At 43.1% G+C, this 26,193-nt stretch overlaps 1 protein-coding gene across 1 annotated transcript in view; it reads left to right on the top strand.

Annotated features, from left to right (window-relative positions):
* BRSK2 (BR serine/threonine kinase 2) overlaps window positions 1-26,193 on the top strand; it is a 300,775-nt gene that overhangs the window by 203,138 nt on the left and 71,444 nt on the right. The window contains exons 4-5 of the mRNA XM_041481170.1: window positions 6,787-6,927; window positions 17,164-17,280. Of these exons, the coding sequence (XP_041337104.1) occupies window positions 6,787-6,927; window positions 17,164-17,280 (258 nt within the window). The remainder of the gene's footprint in view (window positions 1-6,786; window positions 6,928-17,163; window positions 17,281-26,193) is intronic.

Below are 26,193 nucleotides of genomic sequence, written 5' to 3'. Positions count from 1 at the left end.
TGCAGAGCTGCTGGTGGGAATTAATGCTACACCCTATGCAACAAAGTCTTAATAAGCTCTGCCCAAAAGCCTGACTGCATCCTCTGCTCTGCCTGACATGTGTGCCTGGATACCATCCAGCCATGATGCTGGGCTTGGGGAAAAGTGAGCCCATAGTGGAGCAATTCTGTGACATGAGTAATTCTGTGAGATGTTGCTTCAGAGCCATAGTACATTCTCATGCCTGACTTCTCTTTTAGACTTTGGTAGGCGGTGTTGTGTGTGTCTGGGCTCTGGTTGTTACAGCAAAGGCCACTTAGCTCTGAAGAAGAAAGCCCTGAAGTACAGAGTCACTAACAGAATTGCAGCAGTGACCTGATGGGTGTTGTCTCAGCTCTGCCCATCCTGTGCTGAGGGTCCCTCTGGCTAAATCCATTCCATATCATGTGCCCATTTAGGATGGATGCTGCAGTGCCTTGGCATCCATGACTACACACCATGAGGTTACTGCTCAAAACACCTTTCATCCCAAATTAATCAAAAGTACAGAGCACAACAGCATAATCTCTTACTACCTCTTTTCCCCAAAAGCTCCAACCTGTTCATGCCCAAATGTAACCAGCAGTCAAATACAATATCCATTCAAACATGCAAACTCGAGTTAAAATTGTCTTTTAGAAAACAGAAATCTAACACATGCACATTTTCTTGCAGGCAGCGGGGAAAGAAAAAATACAGAGCTCCTGGCCCAGTGCCAAATAAGGGTTTAAAAATTCATGCCCGCCATAAGAATTTATATAACTTCTGAATAATTTATAGGCTGTGCCAATAACAAGGGGCTTCATATCTGATAGAGATTATTTAATCAATAGAAAACAGTGCAGAGAAAAAGCTGTCAAAGAATTACAGAGCATGTCAGCCTGGGCAACTTTTAACCTCTTCCCTGCCACATATACATTCAACCATATATACGTAGGGAAGGACGTTTTGCAAGTAGGGTGGTAGCCTGGAAGGAGAATCACCATTTATTTTTTTCTTCTAAAGGCTTTTCTTTGTTGGTCTGTTGTTCCCTAAGACAGGTCCCTTTGAAATTTAGTGAGATTTCTAGCTCTCAAATTAATTTGTTACAAGGAGTAGCAGTTTCTTGTGAATCATCTGCCAGGATTGCTGTGAGATGGCCCATGGTTCATCAAGGTTGTGGCAGTGCCAACCCTACCATTTGTGGTGCAGCCATTTCAGTCTGTATTTCATTCTGGGGCAAAAGTTAAGAGAGTTTTACAGCTGTTGGCACAGTAAACATCAGGACAGAAGGGAACTAAAGACTTATCTGTCTTTATGATGGAGTTTCCCACCTGATGTTTTATGTCTTTGAGTGTATCTCTTTCTATATAACTGCAGCTGGGTTTTGCATCTTGCTGGAGTGCATGGCTGAAGCCATGCATCTTAAAAACTAACAAGTGCCACATGGATATCTAGTCAAATTCTAGCATAGTAAAAGCTCTAGGACAATGCCCAGTGATGTGTAGTAGTACCCAGTGGTACATTCAGGCTTACATAGAAGAGCAACTTGAAAATCTACTTTTTTAGGTTAAACAAAGTTGTGCTTTATATGTGTAAATGTCATATCACTTAATAGAAATAAATTATCAACTGCTTCCCCAGCAGACAGCTAATTGCAGGCACTGATGGACAAACCTTCTATTCCTAAAACAAGATGTGTGAATTGACTTCCATCCTAGAGCATTAGAGAGTGTTTCTAATTTCCAGGTCCATATAATACTTACCTGAAATACTTACCTGAAAGCATGAGCTTTCATCTAGAGATCTCTCCATTTAACACTTTTATAATAATAAATACATAATTGGTGTAGCTGGTAGTATCTTGTAAATTGTCCTGAGAAAAAAAGAGCTGCATGCCCACTAATGGGCTGCTGCAGGCAATCCCATCTGGCAAGAATTTTAGTATTTCACACCATTTTTGCTACTGGCTAAAAGACAGCTTTTTGTTCTCTACAGATCATAACTGATGTGTTTGTTTGCATTTGGGGTTTTTTGTTGTTATTTTGCCAGAAGTATCTGGTAGTGCATGGTTCTGGTGTTCTCTGTGCCAGTTAGTATTTCTTAAACAGCGTTTTTCCTGGCATTGCTCAGAGCCAGCCTGTTTCTTTAGTTACAGTCCTGATTTGGAGGTAGCATGTAGCTGCCTTGCCTCAGTGAGGGCTCGCTGAATTATTTCTCAAAGCTCCCTAGGGCATGGGCAAAGGCAGCTCTTAAGAAATTGTGGCATAGTCCACCAGATGGAAAGGAGAAGTGTCATGAGAAGTGTCTTTTTTTTGATGTTTTAAGTGATAGGAGTGTAGTGCAACAGTAATCTATCTTATAATGGAGAAGTCCTTGCTGTGCTGGCACTGGACAAGAATGGGACAATAACAGTTTACAGTCCCACACACAAAGCAACTGTTGGGAATGGAAAGTCCAAGCTGCTGTCAAGCATCTCAGCAAAAATCAGCCTTCAGATAGGAGCTGATGAAAACTGATTATGTACTATTTTGGTTCCTGAAAGAATAAATAAAATGAACCAAAAAGAAAGAAAGAAAAAAGCCTTTGAATTAAGCTTGCATCTCTGATGATATGTAATGGATCATTTGAGGTTAGGAACTCAGAATCTTTTATTGAGAAGGTGGTGATGATGGGATGCAGATGGAAAAATGGCAAAGGGAATAGATAGAATGCTGCTGGATGCAATCTTTCTGCTCCTCTCCAATCAACACAATTATTCTCATATTTATCTTTGCTTTTAAAGAGCAAAGTCTTGTCTCCTTCAAGCACTGAAACTCAACCAGAGAATCTTAATTTCATGTCTTGGCTTGTAGCAGGGACGTGAGAAAATAATGCAAGATGCGGACCTTGGTGTGTATGAAAGTGAGCTGCAGCTTGTGAGAACATTTGCAGTCTCCTAGAGAATATATCCAGTGAGGAAAAAGTAATTGAGATTTTTTTTTTTAACATACACTTGCCTTCATATTGAGTTGCAGAGGCCTGCTGTTTTCTGGCTTTTTCAGTGTCCTGGCAGGCAAAGGAGAAATTGATGGTGGAGACAGCAAGGAGTAGAAGGCACAAGGGACCACAGGTGCTAATCCCAGCTCTGATACTGGGTGATTGTAACCCTGGACAAGTCACTTGGCTTCACAGTTCCCTATCAGTAAAGAACAGGAGGTTAATGCTTGTCAAAACTTGTTTCTTCCTGTGAAATGCAAGGATTGGAAGAGTTGGGGTTTGTCCAGAGCACCCAACATGTGAGAACTAGGTGCTCTTGCAGAGTCTTTTGTCCTAACAGAGGTCCTGTCTGTATCATCACAGCATGTAGTGTGCACACTGCCTGCCAAAAGGTGTCTCCTTTCCCTGAACCTCCTTGCAATGGCTATTGCCAAACAGGTTTTCTTATGTTTTTACAATGGGAAGAAAGACTGATGCTGTCAATCTTACACAGACACAATAAAAAAAAAACCCAAAACTTCATTCACCAATAAGTTGCTTTTCATCTCTAAATGTAATAGGAGAGAAGTTCTGGTTACTGTTCTGGGATTTTCACAACTTGCTTGCTTGCTTGCTTAGAATAAATTGGAAAAGTAGTACTATAATGAAGTGAAAACCTGTCATATCTGGGAAAGATAAAAGGGAAGGGAGACTCATGAAAATGCTTCTTAGTGTTTTTTTCTCCCCTATGGGCTATGTGTTATTTACCTTCTCCTAGATCCTCCAAGAGCTGGCATTAGCATACCTCCAATCCTATAGCACTTTGCCAAAGTAAAGGATTTTAGATGCTGATGTGAACACAGAAGATTTGCATTCTTTTCTGTGCCATGGATTCAGGAAAGATGTGTCTGTATGCCTTATTTTCCAGCCCAGGGAATAATGTTCTTTCTTTCCTTTGCTTTTGCTGTTTGGCTTTTCAGAGTGTTTATTCTCTTCTTCTGTGGAGTCATAGGCACGCTCACACACACATGGGTAGATACAGATATGCAGCACTTAGTGGGGTTTGTGTAGCTGTCCAGTGGTGCTTAGAACCAGTGCAACACTTGGAAATATTTAAACCCCTCTTGTCAGCCTGTTTGGAAAGAACAAGTGTACTACTACTGTGCCATGTCACGTGCCAGCAGAATGTTGGCTTGCACGGAGATAGGGGCAGGCGCTGAATTATGCCCTTGTTTAACAGAAAATCTCCTAGTTGGGGGCTCTCCTAAAAAAAACCCACAAGGTACTGGAGGGAATAGGGCTGGCAGATGACAACCTGAGCTCACAAATCCTAGCTGCAGCTTAGCCACGCAGTGCTTGTGGAATGATCCCTGCAGCATTTCTTTCTTGCACTCAGCCACTGAGGAATGTGTTTGTCGTCCTTCTCACTCATGTCACGTTGGGGGCTTTGTCAGATCAGAATACATCGTCTCTTGTGCTTCTCCATGTCCCTTGACTTGTCATAGGCACAAATCTTTTTCAAATGCTCTCCCCTGTTCATTTCCATTATTATATCTAGTGCTTCTAGGTGGCAAGCAAAAAATGAATAACCTTGTAAATGTTCCCTGTCTTTCAATTTCTTTTATTTTTCATACAACGTGTCAGTGCATTTTTGTTGAGTGTTTTTAATAAGATGAAGTTGATGAAAATAAATTGCTTCGCAGTTCCTGCTGTGGGTGACAGAAATGCTGGGTCTGTATTTTTCAAAAACTGTTTGTTTGAAGCCAGTGTGGAGGGTGTTCTGTATCTGTAACTGCAATCATCTTTGTAAGATACCTCCCAGAAAAAGAAAGCTGCTAGCAATACGAATTTTGGGGGCAAGATACACTGCTGTATCCAACTTCTGGGCACAGTGAGACAGCAAGCTGTCAAGAAGAATTTTAGGTTTGATTCCATGCCAGAATTGGGTCTGCCATATTGGATAGTTAGCCAGACCTGTCTCTAATATGAGAGGGAGAATGAATTCTACAGCAAACCTTCTTACCAGACTGTCTGTTAGCCAAGGCTTAGGAACCAAGGATTGGGACTTGACAGTGTGGACACCCCAGTGCCTGTGGCTGCTGCATATCAGCTTTCTGCTGTGTTTGAATTACTTGCTCAAAAAATGTCATGTCTATAAACACTGGTCCCCAGATTACCATGGTGTACCCAGCAGACAGTTGGGCAACTACCCATCTGTTTGGAAAGGAGATAACCCACATATTCCAAATGGGATTTTCAAGTTAAGATTTTTTCTCTTTTTAACTTACTTTAATTTAAAAAAGCCAATATTACTATGTTTCTTGTAACTGTTTTGACTTTGATCAAAAAATGCAAAAGTGCAATTTTAATTCCCTCAAGTTCATAATTGTATTGTTTTGTCCATTTTTCCTGTCCTTTTAGTACTTATTTAGCTGGCAAGACAATACCAATGTCTGTCTTTCTGTAAGGCAGTGAAGTGCTTTCTGCTTCTGCTAGCTGGGAACTGAAACATGGAAGTTACACAGAAGATGATGATGGACCAGGAGCTCAGGTCCCACTTTTGCAACTTCAAGGCTAATGCCATTATCATTGAGCAAGCTTTACTTTCCTCACAACTGCTTCTATTCCTTCTATTGTCCTAGCTTTTTGGAAACATTGAAAACAGAACTAATTAAGACCCCAAATTTATATTAATCTTCCCCACTTTGCATTTCAAATTCGGAAATTTCCTTGGAGATTACGCTGCTTGAGATACAGAAAAAACAGTATCCTGGATGAATTATTCTTCACTGTCCACTCAAATTTGAGGAGTTGGATTAATTCTGGTAGTAAAAGTGTTCTGCTGTAAAGCAGAGGCCTAAGGGATCATGCTGCACATACAGTTCAGTATGGTCTGCTGCACTGTTGGGAGGCAGGGACTGAGAAATACTTTAAACTTGTTTGTTTTTAAAGGATTCTGTTGATAGGGTTCCTGCCACTTCCCTGGGAAAAATATCACTCCCACTATTAGGCAGCATTTCCAGAGATTTATACAGTTTTTCTTTGCTTGGCTGCCTTTGGTTAGCCCTTTTTAAAACAGCAAGGTGGTCCATCCATGGCAAGTCCTTTCCTTCCAGAAGGTTTCACTCTTCACTCCATGACTGCCAGGAGTGCTGTGTGAGGTCAGGAGTTTCCTCTCCTGCTCCTAGGCCCCCTTTGTGCCACATGTATTCACTCAGTGCCACATTTTTCACCTGTGAGTTCCAAGGTCAGGCAGCTGCTCCAGCCAATCACTGCTGTTCAGCAGCAAAAGCTAAGCTTTTATATAGGCTGCACACACACGTAGATTTGGTTTTTGGTTTTGGTGGGTTTTTTTAATAATGTACATTGTTCACCTTTTCTTAATTCATTCTGTTTGTTGATATCTGTCTGGTTCTGCCTGACTGCAGCTTTGCCACAGCTGTTTATAAAAGAATTGTCAGCTTGGTTAAAGGACCTGAGGCTTCTTGGTACAGAGTCTTACGCCACTGCAGCTTTGAGACCTGCTGTGGAAACTCATACTTGATTATTCCCTTCTTACCATCCTGGTCTTTGGAGTAATTTTTAGCTTCCTGATGAGGTCTTGCTATGCCATTGGACACTGAATCCAACAATGGCAGGTCTGAGTTTCCAAAACCACTGTTAAACATATTAATCGCTTCTGATTTTAAAATTCCAATTCTCTTCCACTGTTATTTCTGGAAGTGTTCCCCTTGACTACGTATAAACAGAAGTGTTTGTCTATAGCTGTGTGACTGTGAGGGGGTTGGTGTGATCACATACTTAAAAAATCCTTGCTTTCTGTTTTTCTAGGTATTTGGTGCTAGAACATGTGTCAGGTGGGGAGCTCTTCGACTATCTCGTAAAAAAGGGAAGATTGACACCAAAAGAAGCCAGGAAGTTTTTCCGACAAATCATCTCTGCTTTAGACTTCTGCCATAGTCATTCAATATGGTGAGTACAGCCATTTCCAAGGGGAGTTTCCTGCTACAATAAAGGGATCTTACCTTGATACTTTTAATTTTAAGTAACTGATGTTGTAAAGCTCTAAAAGCATTGGGTAAAGTGCTGATGTATTTTTGAATTCTTGTCCATGTGTGAGACAGTGTACCAGTCATAGACAGACTTCCCATTTTTGAAGAGACTGTCATTTTTCATGGGAGAAGAATTAATTTTCAGGGAAGGCTTTAAACAGGAAAACCAAAACCACCGAGGAAAAAGAATTTCATTTCCATAATTTTTGTGGCACTTACTAATAAGTAAGAACTCCATACACTGTGTCTAAATGAATCCCTGAAGAAACCTGGGACAACTGCAAATACAGCGAAGTCATTTTATTCCCTTCAGTTTCTGGAAACCTGCTGGCTTTTGGCAACCTTTACTGAGTCCCCTCTGGGCATTTGAGTCACTGTTGCCTTTAATTTCCTCTCCAGTAGGGAAGAATTTTCTTACTGACTCCATCACATTTTTTAACCATGGAGTGTGGTTTAACCTGTGCTTTCAGGTACCGTTTTATATTGGACCAGTTTCTCTTTCATCTTCAGCAAGTTGAGATAATTTAAATTATACTGAAATCAAGTTGTTGCCGTCAGTCTGAGCACAAGAGTTTCTGTACAGCTACTGACCCATAACTGCCTGCTCACTTCTCACAAATGCAGCTCCTTGCATTTGGATTGGCTGGGGGAGAGCATTTGCATTATGTCTGCATGGCTGCTTCTCCAAAGCCACAGCCAGCCACAGATCCCCCACTCCAGGAGGCCAAGGGCCACTCACAGATACCGCAGTAGCTGGATTTGCATAATCACTGTGTGGTTACTTCTCAGTAGCCACGCAGGGATTTTCTGTACCCCCAGTTCTGTGCTGAAAACTCACAAACCAGATGGCCACAGCAAAAATGAATGTTTAAATATTTAACTTGCTCTTCTAGCCCCCTCCCCCTACATCTCTGAGTCATTTCAGCAGGAAATAGTGATCTGTAGGAGAACATATTTCTAATAAATGGAAAGGGAAAGAAGAGCCTTTCTTGAGGATATATTAAGAAGAGTATACTGTGTAAGAAGAGTATAACAGCATACTCTTAGCAGAAGAGGCAGTTCAAAGGTGGTGGATCTGGGTGAGAAGGTCCTGAGGACAATGCCTACCTGACACAGGAAGGGTTATAATAGTCAGAGAAATTCCCAGAGAAGCCAAGAGCAGGTTGCATGCCCTAACTAGAGGATCTAAGTTTTCTCTGTTGGCAGTGACCTCTGACCAGTTTTATTCTGTGAATTCCACAGTTTTTCCTCCCTGCTATTCAACTACACTGAGCAATCATGACCTCCTTAGAACCAGCATGATCCTTGGCAGGTTGTAGACCTGTTATTTTTCACATACACTGAGCAGTGTAACCACTGGTGGATTGCATACATATATACATTCTGTTCCCTACTTGGCTTAATATTAAGGGATCCAATCCAACAACACTCAAAAATGTTTAAGGTGCGGCTGAAGACAAATTATTTACGCTTCCAAATGAATATTCCAGAGGAATCAGAATCTCCATTGGAAGATTCTAATACTAATCTAATACTAATACTAAAGATTAGATACTAAAGATTCTGATACTAAAGCATGCATGTATGCACAGACATACTGGTCCTTTGGACTTGCTATGGATCCCTCTGGATTTGGGAGACTTTAATAAACTAAGTTAGGGTCATGGTGAGGCTGTCAGACAGACAGACAAGCACCTCTACAGGTTTAACACTACGTGGTATTTTCTAGGCAGATGCATGTCTCTCTTGAGGAATCCATTTTCCTCTGTTAAACATACTGGGCTGTGGGCAGTAGTCTCCTTGGACAGTAAATCCCATTTCTTGCTAACTCCCACCTGACGAGCATCTAGTGCTGGCTAAGTTAGCAGTAAATCATAAGCTCTGCCTCCAGGTTGCTCTGTGACTCGTGTGGTCTGTGTTCTATTCTGTGCTGTATTCTGGACAGTTATCAGAAAATCAGAGCATGCATAAATATATATGTGAGTGTAAAACTTAATGTGCTTTCCTAAGCAATGAAGCCTGACCTTGTCCTGTCGTGGGGCAGTGAAATGACAAATCATCTCATCAGCCAGGTTATCCAGTTATGACCACAGTGAAAAATGAAGGCTTCTGCTTTGCTTAATGACTAAATGTGGGTGCCTCCAGCCCACTGGCAGAATAGATTGATAGCCTGGTGTCCCCAGACCCATATAATAGTCCCATATTCTTCCTGTACATCCCAAAACACTGGGAAATACCTGTGGCTTATCTTAACAGCAGCATGTAATCACATTCAGCATTCACTGCTCAAAATGCATTGATACACCAGCATTCCTGAACCAAAGATTCAGAAAGATTCCCCAATCCCCCTCCCATCAGTAAAAAGCTCCTGCTGCTACCATGTGGAGAGATCACCTTTGTCTGAGAGGTATTTTCAAACAAGCATCTGAGAAAAGGAAGCAGAATAGGTGTGGAGCTTGTGTCTGCGTTTTATTTTTAAAATGTTATGTGCTTCCTGTTCTTACTTTATTTACTGGAAGCAGCGGGGGAATATTTGGTGTACTTCACTGTGTGGTGCAGTCACTTACAGGGTTTTGTGATGCAGGTCGGCCCTGGGGGAACGCTTATGTGTAAGGCACTGTCGGGTCCTCTGAGGACTTTTGTGTGGACATGGCACCGCGCCACGCCAGGGACACACGGGCACGAGTGGCACCACGCAGGGATATCACATGGGATCTGTGCTACCCCTCTGCCTTCCCCGAGCTGGCACGCACTTGGCTCAGTGATGCGGCATTCCTGCTTCTCCTCCCAGCCCTTCCCTGCGCTCCCAGCGCTCCGCACCGTGCTGCAGTGCCTGGAGCGGCCGCGCCGAGCAGGGAATGGCACCGGGAACTGAGCTTCCCCGGACATCCATGTGAGGTCATCCCAGCCTGGGAGGTTTTCTTTGGACATAACCGATGGGTTTTGCCCAAGCTGCCATTCACCTCGTACTGGGTGTCTGCTCTCCTGCATTCTGGGCCTTTCGGGTATCTCCGCTGGGTGCCCCGAACCAATAGCCCCTTTTAAATGCGGGGCACTCCGCCCCTCTCTGCTGCTGGAGTGCCCGGCTGTGTTCTCTGCGGGACTCCGTGTGGAGCCGGGTGCCAGGCGCTCGGTTTCCTGGGGAAGAGCCGGTTCCCTGTGTCTGTGGGGAATGCTGCAGCGCCGGGCGGGGCGGGCTGGCGGCCGCCTCATTGGCTGGCCGTGACATCACCGGCGCGAGCCGCCATTGGCGCCGCGCGGCCCCTGCCCCGCCGCGCGCCCGCGGCCTGGCCCGGCTCGGCTCCGCCGTCTGCGGCTCGCGAGCTGACAAATAAAAATATGATTACAGAAAATGCCCCGTGGCAAACCTTATTATGGCTTCAGAGATAACAGATAATGCCAATTACTGCGCAGGGCAGTGGTGACATTGAGAGGAAATCCCCTGCGGTAATGAGCAGGGAGATGATTATTTCATTTTATTTTTATTTTGGTTGCGTTTCATTTCGTGTTTCTATTTTTTTTATTTTTTTTTCCCTGAGCGTGTACAAGAGGGGCTAAGGCAGGTCCTTTATGAATATTGATAAATGACAATTATGAGGGCCCTTTCTCCTTTCCTTGCCCGGGGCTGTGTTCGAGTGGGGCCGGGCAATGTCGCTGTGCGCTGCGTGGGCACGGCCGTGTGGGCCTGGCGGGGCTGCGGCCGGGAATGGCGGCTTGCTTCGCCCTTCCTTCCTTCGTGCTCTTCCCTCCGTGCCGGGAGGGAAACGCTCCCCGCAAAACAGCGCTTCGAGATTTCGCAGCGCTGCTGCCAAAATCCCTGGTATATTCCTGCAGGCAGGAGCTGCGGAGCGCTGTCAGTGAGGGAAGCAGGCTTTTAGGGAGAAATCTGGGGTGTCTCTGAGAAACAGAGCTGAAGAATGACAGCTGCCATGTTCTGCCATGTAGTGCCACCCTCCTCAGAATTCCTGCTCTGCCCTGCTCCATTTATAAGGAGCGTGCTGGGGTGTTCTGCAGGGAGGGTCTGTCAAATGCTGAAGACTGCAGAGGATGGACACTTTGAAATCATTACTCAAGGCCTCCAGGTGTGAAACTGGTCTAGAAATGGTGGAATTTAATAAGATTGTATTCTGGTTTGTTGTTTTGGGTTTTGTTGGTTTTTTGGGGTATTTTTTTTGTTTTTGTTTTTTTGGTTTTTGGTTGGGTTTGGTTTTTGTTGGTTTTTTTTTGGGGGGGGGGTTGTTTGTTTGTTTGTTTGTTTTTCTTTTTTTGTTTTGTTTTGGTTTGGTTTCTTTTCTGGTACTTGAGCGTTCAAATTTTCTTTCAGACCATCAGAAGTAAGAAAGGTGTATTTTTACCCTGTTGAAAGCTCACCATTCATTACCTGAATCCAGGAGTTTTGGTTCTGTGCTCAAGACTCACTGTAAAACGGTGAGGAATTTTCAGCTATCCCTTGTACAGAGAACCAGAGAAAAGCCATCAAATGCAGCAGCTGCAGTGCCAAAGGCAAAGTTACCAGCTCGGCTAAAGTCAGGGAACATGTATTTTTGTAAGTTTTCTTCTTTATGTAAGCCACTGGAAACTCAAAAAGGGCATAGTCTTACTGTAAGCATAACCAGGTAACATCTTCTGGGAAGTGCAGCAGTGGTGATCAGACCTGACAGGCTGTTCTGGCTTTGAAATACATGAATATATGCTTTGAGGAGAGGTTGGCAGGGAGAAAAAAATATATTTTAGTGGATCAATGGAAATAATTGTTTAAAAGCAAGCAATGTTTTATGCATACAAACCCTTCCCCAGGCTTCCTGATATGTTTATAGGTGTTGTCCTTTTTCCTAGCTATAATTATATTTACTTGTTCTGCAGAATTCTGTGAAAACTTACTAAATTTGAGCGTAGCAACCATGGCTATAAACCAAGAATCTTCTGTAGGTAGATGCAACTTACATGTTTGGATCTTATTTGCAGAAACAAGAGAAAATAAGATCAAAGGGGGTTTTTTGCTCGTGAAGTTTAAAATAATGCTTCTCATGCTATTAATTGATAGTTACTGATAAGTTATTTGCATCACATCAGGCACTTTAAGAGGCATACTGCAGAACAATTATTCTGTGGCCTGGCCCTTCTGGGAGTTTGAGGTCAGTAAGAAAAGCATTTGCAAAGTAGCCAACAATTTGATTAGTACAAATGACCTGCATCTACTCCAATTAAGAGGTTTCTCGGGTTAGAAATCTGTGACCTACAATGAGTTGTCATAGAAACTGATACGACGTTTCAGCTCAAACATCACTTTAAAATAATGGCTTCGTTTGTCATCTCATGCCAGGTGACAGCTCCTTTGAATCCAAGATCTAGAGTCTGTCCCTACACCAGAATTCTTCTGGCAGCCCTGGGTGACAGGCAGAGCATGTTTCTTAGCAGTTGCTGCAGTACAGGTACAGGGATATTCTCAGAGCAGGAGGATGGACTGGAAAAGCACCGGAGCGAACTAAAGGAACTGTCTGAACAGCATCTCTGGCTGTGACTAGCAAGCAAGCATGGCCAGTGTGGAAGTGGGAAGCTGGAACATGTTCCTACCTATCTGTGCCTTTCATTTTCCATGCACCATCTCCAAGAATGATGCCCATTTCCACGGAACAATTTTTTCTGAGCTCTCTCTGCATCCATCTTATGCTGCAAGGAAATTGTAAAGCCTTTGTTGCAACTTGTGAAAGAGGGATGTTGCAGAGAGTCTGACAGTGTGTGCTTCCCCTGCCACGCCTTGCTCCTTTCATTCACATACTCTCCCTTCAAAAGCCCAGTGGATGCTGTCTCCAGAGGCTGACTTCTTGTGCTGTTGTCTTGGTTGAGGAGCTCTGAGAGTCCATGGCCACTATGGGTCAGGGTCACACTGACTTCTTCTGCAGTCCTGCATTTCTCTTTCTCATTCCTTCTCAGCTTATGGAGGGCTCAATTGGAGGGTTTGCCATGTTTGTCAGAAAAGAAGCTGCTTTCTTCTCTTCTGATTTTCCAGCCATGTGATAAAGCCCCTACAGCTTTAGACCCTTTAGAACAAGGAAAGGGTAATGAGTCCTCTCTTCACCTGCAGAGAGAGGAGTTGGTGCAGTTGTGTAAGACATGGAGAGCCAGAGAGATCAGCTGGAATGAAACCAAATTAAATGCATTTACTCTGCACTGTTCCATTAATGCCAAGTAATTACCACATACAGTGGGATTTTTGTTTTGTTTTGTTTTGTTTCATTTTGGCACAAGAGAATTCTCTTCAAATGTGAATGCATTAGACAGTCCGGACTTCTGGGCTCTTAGGTAAATTATAACAAGCCTTCCCTATTCCCATATGTTTCTCTCCCTTCCTCCTGGCATTTGAAAAGCTGGCAGCACAAGGATGGGAAATGCAAATGCAGAGAGGAAGTCTCTTTCCCAGTGGCAGTGATGCTGGTTCTGCCGCTCTGGTGCAAACTCCTGGCCTGACTCCTATCCCCAGGATGCTGCCTTGGCCAATTCAAAGTGGCCCAAAGATGAGTATCAGAGAAGTGCTCCAGCTAGAGGAAAATTTTCACTGGGGCATATAATTCTCTTGTGGGTGAATGTGTAAGTACTGCTTGATCCCACTGGCACCCTGATCTCTGAAAGCAGTGCTGCCAAAATACAAAATTTGAGTTCAGGCTGCCATGAAATTCCTAGGCTAACCATCCATACTAGCACTAGTCACTGTCTTGAAAAAGGGATGGTGAAGGGTCAGAGAGACACAAAACTGCAGTATCAAAATTATTCTTGTATTTTGGGAGCCAGGCAGCCGTAAATCTAAGAATTCTCCTCTCTGCTCAGTGAAGTGATAACTTCTATCTTGAAGAGCTGATAAGTTTTCTTGGTTTTATTTTGATGAATATCTGGAGGAAAAGAAAAGAAAATAAACCTATTAAGGTCTGTTGCTCCTCCAGTTTTACTTTCACACATACTATCCCAGTCCCACAAATCCCCAGATCCCATCTTAAGGCTTTCAAAATGCTCACTGGGAGCTGGGTCAGCACCTCTGCCTAAAGACCTCCATCAGAATGATCATTCATGGAAAAATATTGTGCAGCACAGTGAGGTGAAGCTTACTCCATATTTGGAATGTGGATGGTGGAACCCCCTTTTTCCTCTCTTTCTTGCAGTGACTCTCAAAAAAATCCATAATATACATGCCAGCTTATAGGAACCTAATTTCCCCACTTGATTCTCCCTAAAAACTCAGGCTTAAAGCTGTGTTGTGGATCCCAGCTGTTGGGAAGACAGGATGACACAAGGAGAAGGAGAGAAAGGGAGAAGGAGAAGAGAGGGAGAAGGAGACAAGGAGGGAGAAGGAGACTCCATGATTGAGTATTGTCCCGATTTTCAAAGATGTTGTCCCTTCCCTTTCACTGTCTCTTAGTGGTCGGGAAGTGGGGCTCGTTCAAGATTCACATACGTTGTGCTCCAGCTGGGGCCTGTGGCAGATCTGCCAAGGCTGGAAGCGTTCAGCCATGGAAAGGGAACGTTTTTGCATTTCATTTAGCTGCACCATGTTCCTGAAATAAGTTCCTGAATATTTTGTTTTGAATGTACATCTAGGCCTGTGGACATCCTGTGCTTAGGTCATGCTCCACCTTGGTCATTCCTGCTTTCTAAATGAGTAACGCAATTTGAGGATAAGCAAAGGATTCAATTTTTAGGCACAAAAGTCGCATGTCAGCAGTATGTCTGCTATAGACTGTATACATGAATCATACCATATCATGCAGTGCATAAGCTGTGGAACAGGCACAGGCAGCAGCACCCTCAACTTCTATACCATGTATGTGTTCAGCAGTCAGCCAGGAGCAGTTGCCAAGACTGAACGACAGCTGTAGCTGCTGAAAAACTCTGCACAGCAGGACACACACTCAACTTGAGCTGAGGGGAGGTTTCTTGTTTCATAGCATCAAACAAGCAGCACTCATTTTACAGGGGCTGTTACCTGCCCCTGGGCACTGGTCCTCAGACAGGGGAAGTGCAGCACACCTCCCCAGCTGGGTAAGGTCTTCCCATTAACGAAAGTACTTGTAAGACGAGAATTGTCCCGAATGTCTGCTGGAGGAAGGATGAAATCACACACTACTGTCTCGTTAGCATCCAGCTTTCCTCACTTCCCATAGAACCATGGACTCTTCACTCCATTTCACTGCTGGAGCTGGAGTATGTTAAACTTTCACAGGTGTTGATCTTGCATTTTGTCTGGTGCTGTCCTTGATGATGACATTCAGGGGTCCTTTTCCTGTCCATTAACTGGTCATTCACTGCCTTTGGAACCTTTCCTTGTCACTCATCTCCTGCATTTTTTGTCAACTAGTTATGACTATCTTGATGGTTATTATAAAACTAATAAGTCTTCTGTCTCTGTTATCTCAAACCTTGAATTTCTATGAGAAATACAGATTGGATAAAGCACCTTTCACATTTTCGGATTAAAATGTGCACAAATCGGAATCACAATTATTATCCACAAGCTTGTTTTCTCATTGTTAACAAGACCATTGTAACACACAGGGTTCATCCTATTTATGCAAGATTGGAGACTAAATTTTAAAAAGAAAGAGAGAACAAATCATAGGTCTCAGTGTGGTGAATGACCAGTAACTGCTTTGAATGTGTGCTGTTTTGTTGGGAGTCTCCTTTGGAAATAATTGTTACAGTCCCCAGGTATCCTATTACCGTGTGCTCTGGTTTTACATAGAATTTACCTGCATTATTTACAAGTTGTCTCTAACCGATCATTCCTCTTCTCTTCAGATCAGAGGATCTAATTTCCAGGGCCTTGTTATGCTGCTCATGTTGCTCTGAGAGGGAAGAGACTGTCCACCTTTACATTTTTGTAAGGGTAGAATTACACTTGCATGCATGAGGAGTGTTAGAGGAATGTTTTAAAGTGAAGAGGAAATGGCACAAAGATAAGCCTGCCTTCCTTGATTGGTGTCACTTGACTATTCTGACACCTGGTTCTTTTGCTGAGTTCAGTTTCTGGTCAGAGGAACTGCTTTTAGTTGTAAGTTTTTGCAAGTGGGTGTTATTTGCCTGACACTCAGTGCTGTTGGATATCCATTTCCCACAAGTTTATGTTCATCCTATCCACAGAAGCTGGCAGTCCTGCCTGTTTGGGTGCTGCTATTTAGACCTTTTATTATCAGAGTAATTTTACCTACTTGTAAACAAAAGCAAGAAAAGAGCTTTTTCTTTGGTCAGTCCAAAGTGCTTCTCTCATCTCTGTGACTTTCCCAGAGCTGCAAATAAAAAAGGCACATTCATCACAAATTTTATTGCAAGATTTTTGTCTTTGGATATAAAATCGAGTGAATGTTATAGTTGTACAGAATCTCCTGAGTACATAGATTAATGGGTGCACGGTGGTTTTGGCTGTGAGCAGTGGAAATTAATAAATTTGTCAATATATGATTTGGAGCAGGAGTTGCCATCATGAAACTTGTGGTTGCCTGGCTCTTGCCATGTTGACAGATAATAAGAGAATCAATCTTTGTTGGGAAGGAGGGAATCCTCTCTCTCCTTTTCACTGCTGACACCCTCAGTTAAAAGCACTGCTGACTTGAAGGGATTTCTCCATCCTAATTACCCAAAATGATTTCAAAGTCTTATGCCTGTGTAAACAACTCCTAATAGGAGCTTTTTGCAGTAGCATTTACATCAAGAAGGTTTTTTCTCTTTATATCACTCGTCTTGATATACGAGTTGTTGACAGAATATATTGTTTTCTCTTGTTGACAGAATATATTGATGGTCTTGCCTCCTACCTTAAGGACCTGTCATATGACAGAGTATACCAGCCCTAAATCCAGGCTGAAATTCTCCTCCTTCTATTTCCCTCAGTTTCCCCCTCATATTGTGTTGGTTTCACTGGAAGTTGAAGGTGCTCCTTTCCTGTCAGGACACTGCAGGCCTTGCATTCATCAGCAGAGGGCATCTGGGATGCTCTAGAACACTGCAAGGATTGGATCTTGGATATGTGTGTTCTCCTGCCTGGGACAGGAAAACAAATTAAATTAATTAAAGTAAAACAGGTTGGATGCTATTCTGGATCAAAAACAAGTCATGGAGTGGGAAAGCTGTTACGGATAACTTAATTTACATTTTGACCCTTTCTTTACAGCCACAGGGACTTAAAACCAGAAAATCTACTGCTGGATGAAAAGAACAACATCCGGATAGCAGACTTCGGGATGGCATCTCTGCAGGTTGGGGACAGCTTGTTAGAAACCAGTTGTGGGTGAGTGTCTCAAAGCATATTACAAAACTGAGGGGCCGATTCCAGACATAGAAGTTGTCTATAGAAAGGGTTTCAGTAAAGACCTGCAGTCCTGCACACTGCACTGGTGTTTCCCAGCAAGACAATAAATTTATATGATGCACGTAGTGTAGAAGAAAGCTGAAAGAAGGGGGATTTAGTGCTTTACAGTGTAAAGCAGGTCACTGCAGTTGTCACATACAGATATAAAAATCAAGGCTTTCAGGTTTGGCTTCATCTGCGTATGCTGGTGTGTTTGCATTTACTGGCCGTGTAATTTTTGAGAACTGAAAGCAGTGGTTGACTGTTTTAAAAAGAGGCTTTGAAAAAATATTAAGGGGTAGAAAAATGTTCTTAAATGGAATTTGCATGTCCTGTGTAGGCTGTCTGCTTGCATGCATCTGTTCGTATTCATGCTCAACACTGCTTCTGCCAGCTCCCATGCAGGAGTGACAGGGAGAAAGCAGGGTCCTTTGCAATGACAGGCAGGCCATGAATGCAGGTACAAAGAAGCCTGTCTGGAGGAGTATTGCAGGGGCAGTCTAAAGACATTTCCATGCAAATTCAGTTGCCTTCAGGCACCACTGGACCCTGATTCCCAGTGCCAAGGTACTGTGCAGGGGCTGTGGCACTGAGCTGTAGCAAGAGCAGCAGCTGCATTGAGCTGCTGCAGCCTGGCACCGCTACACCAGCTTTTAGCTGTGCTAATTTGTTTTAACAGCAAGCACAGAAACCAGACAGTACCAGCAAATTTCCACTTCCTCCCATGCAGACTGTCTTTTCTTGGCCATTGGTAGTGTGATTCTGATGACTTCAACCCAGGTCCATCCTCAGCTGATTACAGTTCATGGTTTTTTTTGGTGTCTTCTCTGGACCAAGGCAGTTCAAGGTAGACATGGAGCCATCATGGTTGCCTCTAAAGCCCAGCCACTGCCTCTCAGTCCCAGCTTTTGCCTTCCAAGTCATGAATAATGGATAGCAAACGTATTTGAAGTTCATTATATGATAGAATGCTGATTGGTGAGTAAACCAAGACCCACCAGTTCTCTCCTGTCCATGTCATGTCAAGACATGAACTCTTAGCAGAACAGATGAAAAGCAAGGAGCTGTGATGCCAAGGTCAACTACAAGGCCCTGCGCTTGGGTAGGGAGACACTCAGTGTCATCAATGCATGCTGAGGGATTGAAGGATTCAGAGCAGTGCCGCTGAGAAGGGCTTGGGGGGTACTGGTGGATGAAAGGCTGGATGTGCAGCCCAGAAAGCCAAACGTGTCATGGGATGCATCCAAAACAGCGTGGCCAGCAGAGACGGAGAGGATGCTGCCTCTCTGCTCTGCTTTGCTCTGCTCTGGTGAGACCTGCACTGTATCCAGCTTTGGGGGATCCCATAGCATAAGAAGGATATGAATCTCTTAGAGTGGGCCCAGAGGAGGCCATGAAGCTGGTTGCAGGGCTGTAACATCTTCCCTGAGGGCAGACTGATAGAGCTGGGGTTATTCAGTCTGGAGAGAAAAGGCTCCAGGAGACCTTGTTGCAAATTTTCAGTACTGAAAGGGGGACTATAAAAAAGATGAGGACAGACTTTATAGCAGGACCTGTTGTGGTAGGACAAGGGATAATTGTTTTAAGCTAAAAAAGGGTCAATGTGGATTAGATACAAGGAAGAAGTTTTTTATATTGAGGGTAATAAAACACTGAACAGGTTTCCCAGAGAGATGGTAGATTGTTTAGATGGTAGATGGTTTTGATGGTAGAATGTTTCCAATCCCTGGAAACATTCAAGGTCTGATTGGATGGGGCTCTGAGAAACTTGATCTAGTTGAATATATCCCTGCTTATTGCAGGGGCATTGGATTAGTTAAGTTTTAAAGATCCCTTCCAATCCAGACCATTCTGTGATTCTGCACACCTCTTACTTGCAGCTTCTTTCAAACTTCCCCTCTAGATCATAAAATGCAGTCCTCCCTGCAGTTGCCACAAAGCCTCTATACTCTCTAGAGAAAATTGTTCCACTTCCTTCCATGAGAAAAATAAAGAGGAAGTATAAAATCCAACCCACCCTCAACTGCCTTGTAGGATTTTTCATACTCCTCGGGAACCTCTCGGTAGGGTTCTTGTTCTTGTTAGCACCGAGCTCTGTTATCCGTATCTGGAGTCTCAAAGGGAGGCTTCCTTCCCAGAAGCTGTGCTGGAATTCAAACCTGCATGCTTCAAGCAGATCCAGCCCCCACATTGTGGCCTTAAAATGCACTAATAAAGAAATCAATGGAATGGAAGAGATTGCCTGTAATAAACAGAACACAGCAGCAACGCTATGATCTCCTGCCTTGCAGATGCATTTTAAGTGCGTTGCCAATCACTAGACCTCCATGTGAGCTATTACACCACTTCATTAATTCTCCTGGCATGCAGCCCAGCATGGCTGATACTGGTGTTGTGTGATCTCTTTGGTTTTGGGGGGGAAGGAAGGAAGGAAGGAATATATAACAATATGCCACACTGTTCACAGAGAAAGGTAATCCAGTTATGACTCCCTTTCCTTTGGAGCACACGCAGTAACCAACCTCAGAGCTTTTCAAGGCAACAGTTTTACCTACCCATGCAGTTGGTACTTTCAGCCAGCATGAAAAGGAACAAAACAGAGTGAATCATGGCTGAGATATTGAGCTTTAATGAGATGCTCCTCCGTGCACCCATAAGTTAATTTCGAGAATGGCTTTTCCGTACTGTGAACACTGATAATGAGATGAAACTGTAACATTTCCATTGACAGTCATGCAGGGAGTCTCCAGGTATTTCTGTCAGTCAGAGTGGGAGGCTCAGATGGGGTTGAGCTGTGTGATACAGCTAACTTTGTCAGTTCAGCGAAGCGGGGAGACTGCAGTCAAAAATTCTTTGCTATCACAAGTGAACTGCTAAGTTTAGTCCAAAGTTTGGGTAGTCTTCAGGTCACCGCTGAGTCTTGACTGGCATCATGAAGAGTAGCCTCATGTAGCCTGAGGTGTGATGTAATTGCATATCTCAGAGTCACTGTTTTCTGGGAGGTACTCCTTAGGCCTGCATGGTTTTCTGTAGCACTGATAGCACTGACAGACTAACCTGGAGGACACAATGAAAGTTCTATCCAGATGTGTTTGTGTAGGAGGAGGCAAGGATGGACTTGCTGTTTCACTGACATAATTTGTCATTGACAGACTGCACATTCAGCCTTAATTGTAATGAGTCCACATTATAGAAACGTGTATTATGTGAATCCTGCATATGCACAGTGCAGAGGACTATGCTGTAGTTCTTTTTAGTGTTTTTAGACCCTTAAGGGGAAGAGGAACTGTGTGTAGGCTCTGCAGGACTAATTCTGCTTATGGCAGAAATTGCGCTGCAAGGCAGTCTTACGGAGAGATGGTCCTTGAAATGCCAGAATAACAGTGAGTCTCTTCATCCCTTCAGAAGCAGGGAGGGTCTGTCAGCTAACAGCAGACAAAGAAGGAAGAAAAAGATGTGATAGGCTGCTTCTTCTATTATTTTAGATTTCTTCAGCTCTTCTTCCTCTTTACCCATCCAGGCAGTGGCATGCAGAGACACTCCCCATCTCTCTCAGTGATTCTTCCTGGCATGCTGCCTTGCAGTGTTTCAGAATTGGAGAGGTTGTCCAATCCATCCTGGGTTGTCACTAGGCAAGAAGAGTGAGTGCCTTTTGGTTAAACCTTGGGTCTCAGGTTATCTGAGCTTGATTTCTGTCTCTGCTGAAGGCATTCACAGTGGTCTAGGACAAGATGCATTGCCCTTCTCTGTTTCAGTTCTCCATCTTAGCAAGACTTTGGTGTATGAGCAGACCTGTGGTGAGCAGATAATTCAGAGGGCAGATACACCTCCTTGTCCAAGCACCCTTTCTGATTTTAATTACATGACATGATGCTGCACATATTCTTTTCCCCTTATAATAAACATGTACATATATCTAAAACTTAGGCAGTCATTGTTAGGGTTGCAAATTTAAGTTCTTCAATTTGGAAATGCCAGAATTAGTGCTTTTTACCTCATCTCATGAATAGCTTCCATTTCCAGCACTCCATTCCTATGCCCTTCCTGATTTGTACCACAGTCTAGCTGACTTGTCCCATTCATTTCTGCTCCATATTTGGCCCCAAATCCCAGATTGTTTTCTCTTTTTTACTAGGCTCCAGCTCCAGTTTTCATTACCTGGTTGTGTGAGTCAATTGCTACCAGTCCTAGATTTACTTCATTAGTTTTGCACTCAGTTTGTTTTTAAGTTTGGCACCATGTGGTGACCCCACCCACAGCAGCTCAGAGTTTCAGATAAAAAAATTACTCTGTGAAGTGTTGCCAGTGCAGGTAGGATTTTGATCCTAATGCTCTAGAGAGTTTATGCTAGTAAATGCAAATTGCAGTTTTCTAGTGAAATGCAATATTTCTATGATATAATTTCTAGAGAATGCAAATAAGTACTCAGGTTTTCCCTTTGCAGGGGAGGATACTAGAAATTTTTCTCTTTTTTTATATGGAAAAGCATTTATTCAAAATTAGACTTAGATAGTGGAAGTGCTTCAGCCCAATCACAGCATGCATGCATACAAATGCAGGAAACCAGTCTGAGACAGACAAAAAGCAAGGAAAATTGTTGTTAAGTTGATAGTGAGTTTCAAGGAACTTAAAATGAGGAGTATAAAGGGAAATACCAGACAACCTTATTAATGACCATTGGTACCAGCATCACCTATAATACATCACAAGGTATGTTAAGAGCTTGGATTCTGCAAAATCAATCCCTGATAATTTGAGATGTGCTTTTCTTCAGCTTGACAGTGCAGCATTTACCCAGCCTGTGCACATTAGGATATGCCCATTAAGAACAAGCTTGTACAAGTTTTTTTTCAACAAATCTTTGCCTCATTTGATGATTGGATGTTGTGTTTTTGTGAGTAAACAGCTATTTAATGTTTGGGTTTTCCTCATCATTTATTTTATGGATCCATTTATAACTTCTGCTCACTGCATTCGAGCCTTGCTGTGAATGCTAGGTAGGATTTCATCATTGTCTTAGGTTTCCAAGTATTAATTATACTATTTTCGTGTTATGTTTTCCATATTGATCTGGTTATCTCTATTTTTATGAGGACACAGGATTCTGCAAAATGAAACTCATTTTGAGTTTTGAGTGTACAGTTTGATGCTCTTGGGCCCAGTACCTCAGGATACTTGGTGCTTGATAACAGTCCTTTACTGGGAGAGCACAGTGCCTACCAACTGCACCTGCTGCTCCACGTGCTTATAAATGCTGGAAATTAAACTTGGATGTGTAGCACTGTGATTCTGAGAACTGGGGAACATGCAACTCATAATTAACCTGTGAACATCTCAGTTTAAGGCACCTGTTCACTTTCTTTCACAGAAGGATTCTCTGGCAAGGACAGAGGTTTTGATTCTCCCACGTGTTAATCAGCTGCGTGCTCGCAAGCTTGTCATTATTGACACTAAAGTTCCCTCACATTGCTACTTTCCAACAGTAGAAGTAGAAAGAGGCAGTCACAAGTAGAAAAGAGGCATTGGCTATACATCTACCTGACTTACCTTCAGAGCACAGTGTAACATTTTCAACCTTTTTTTTCCCAGTTCTTAACTTTTGGGTACCTAATTTGGTAATCTTTATGCCCTTTTGATACAAGGGTCTGGTTAATTTTTAAAATTAAAACCTCTTAAAGGTTCCATGATTTAAAAATTTGAACTGATAATTAATGAATTGATTTGCAGATTCCCCAAAAATGTAATTGCACCAGAGGAATAAACAGCTGTAAGATGGCTGAGGGCTAGATGCTGAGTTTTCTCATCCAAAGGTAAATGACTGAGTTGAAGCTTTAATGGCAATATAGCACTCAGCCTTAACTACACCTACTACCTTAATTACAGCCTTACCTGCAGCTCCTGCCTTCACTGCAGCCTTGACTACCCACTGCTGCTGGAGCCTTTCGTTAGTGTCTCCCTGCCTTTCTTTTCTCTGTGATCTGCCACTGTCGCTTTCTCTACTCGGAATGCCCGTGTCCTTCTCCTGAATTGCCTTTATCTATTTTGCTACTCCTCTGGTCTTCCCCTTCATCTCAGCCCTTTCCTACCCAGCATGGGGGAAAAGCAGAGGCAGCCTTTTGCTCTAGTGGGTAACTCCTGCCTCTGAAAGCCAGCTTGGAGACAGTGATTAAGAGAGGGGAAAGAAGGACTCTAGAATCCAACAACAGCAAAAACAGCCAGATGTGTGAGGATTTCTTTGCAGCTGTACAACATCCTGTATTAAGGTAACTTCATGCCTTGAAGAATAAATATAATAATAAAACAAAATAACAGCAAAAACAGAGGAGAGGAGGCTTCTTGTTCCTCCCTTTCTGCAGAAACTCTGCATCTGTCCCTCAAAGCAGCTTTTCTTCTTCCCCAAGTAGTACCATCTTAAGGCATGGGACCAAAGGGCTGAGGCATGGGCACTCATCTTTACTGGGACTTGGGAACCCATCAGGCAGTGTAACACACGATTTGTCACACTGCGGAGTAGGAGCACACAGCTTTTCCTGTCCTTCTTGATCAACCAACCACTTCTCTGGCAAAGCAGTAGCAGTGTGTTCCCAGATAAACCATACGTGCCCAATGGATTTATGTGTGCATAGGGCAGGTCTCTCTAACCCACGTAAAAAACCCTGTAACTCACAGGCACATCACATCTGGACTGAAGATATGGCCCTGGTTGTCTCAGATTCACTGCATCTGCACAAGATATTGATGTGCACAGATCAAGAACTACTTTCTGGTTTCTCGGGTGAAATTCAGAAAAGATACATCAAGGATATATACATTTCTTTCTGCATGCCTGACTTAACTGTCCAGAGCTGTCCTGGATTTCACCATTGCTCTCTTATTTCCACTGGTTTAAATCCCATGTAAATGCTGTAAGGTCCCCTAAGATCCTTAAGATTATTATGTCCTAGAGTCACAGCTGTGAATGACCATTCAGAGATCCCTTCCTGCCCGGGGCAGACTAGCCTTGGAAAATCCTCATCACCCTGGAAATAAACACTGCCAACATCACTGCTTTTTCTGCAGTGGTACCCGCAGGCAGCAACTGTTTCTTGATCTTGCTGAGCGATATATTTATTTGTTATCAAGGGCAGACTGGGGCTTTTGCTGCACAGAGATGTAGCAGAATGATGAGGAGGTGGCCTAGGGGAAGAGACAGGGAATGTTGCTCTTGACACATCTATATTGAATAATTAGTGATAAGAGCCAAAGAAATATTCATGACTCTGTAGAAAGATAAATAGATTTTTGATTAAATTTGAGTTTTGTCTTTACAGCAGTTGAAGTTGCTGTGTGATTGGTAGCATGGAAATGAGGTTTTTATGGATTCTGGCTGGCTGGAGGATCCCTTTTAAAGCTGTTAGCCAAGATAATGCTGCAGATATCTAGCTAGTGTGTGCTGGCAAGAATTCAGAATGGCAGTGCCAGAAACCTGTGCTCTCTGGGCAGTTGCAATGCAGCTGTCGAATGATCAAATCAATCCAACTTGTTCAAAGGATTTATTATAACATTTTCTCCACCCAGACTCTTAGACTTTTGCAGAATTTCAGTGATGCCTTTTAAGATCGATGGCACATTCCACTGCAATTCAGCAGACCTCAGGAAAGAAAGCACTTCAAGGGCATTTGCTAGTGGGACACATAAATACCTATGTACCTCTCTTGAGTTCTTCACAACACTTATATTCTTCTTTTCAAGGATGTTAGCACAGGAGGCTTTCAAGGTGGTTGCACTGCTCAGCACCCACAATTAAGAGTTCTGGAATCCTTGTTGGAGTCATAATATACAAATAAAAATTCAGGAGCACTCTGCAAATTGAGATACTAACTCTTCCAGTGCACTCCAGTGCCATTGCCACCCAAAAAGGATTGTGTTGAAGGATATTGCTGAACTGTATAGGATTCCATGCAGGATTTGAGAAGTCTGGCTAAAGTTTCTAGGTCAGCCACAGGCACCACCTGTAGTAGCCATGTAATGTACTGTGTGTGTTCATGACTCACACAGAGGCAGCTGTACCTTGCAGAACCTAAAATACATGCGAGAGTAAGAAATTCAAACATGCTAAAGTGACGGGAGCTTGACAGTTACCTGGAATGTGTCTGCACTCCTTTTACCCCCCCTATATCTCCCAAACTTAATGTCACGTACAGAACATCTTAGAACTGGCCTTTCTGTCCTGAGGTGACTAAGCTGAGCAAATATCCTTAATCTGTGTAAGTCCTGTGCTCTTTTTGCTACCATGCATTTTTTTTCCAAATTCTAGTTGCATTACTATGTTCCCTACAGTTCCCACACTGCCCTCCTTCAGTGTTCTGTGTAAGCAGTCCAGCACTAGTGAGAGTTGTACTTGTCAGGCCTGGGCTGCAGTCCCACTTGTGGTGCTGCTCCTTACTTGTGCTTTGTGTGTGCCTTAGGGATGGCCTGTACCTTCTACAGCACTGTTAGATTAAAAAAAAAAAAAAAAAAAAAAAGACGAAATCACTAGTCAAGCATTCTCTCAAGAATAGTTTGTCTTCTAAAAGCTTGCAAAAATCATGTGTTAGTCCAGTGTTGTGACTTTTCATGGTTTAGACTTTGGGGTTTTGGAAAAAATAGGTGTAGTCTTGGTTTGCTGTAAAAAGGCAAATTCACAGGAAACAATATATTTTGGAAGTTTGGGAACTTGTACATAACATTAAGCAATTCAGTTTCTCACTCTGGCCTCACTTTCTCTCTTGTAGTGTGAAAGCTGCAGTGGCATTGCTCTTGCTTTAGTCAGAAGAGTAGACTCATAGTGAGGTTCTGGTCACTTTTTCAAACAGGCCAGCTGCAGCTTTTAAA

The sequence above is a fragment of the Pyrgilauda ruficollis genome, unplaced genomic scaffold, assembly GCF_017590135.1.
Source record: "Pyrgilauda ruficollis isolate IOZ18807 unplaced genomic scaffold, ASM1759013v1 scaffold55, whole genome shotgun sequence".
NCBI classification, from domain to species: domain Eukaryota; kingdom Metazoa; phylum Chordata; class Aves; order Passeriformes; family Passeridae; genus Pyrgilauda; species Pyrgilauda ruficollis.
Note: the sequence above shows the minus strand (reverse complement) of the source record. Positions and strands in the feature narration are given on the sequence as shown.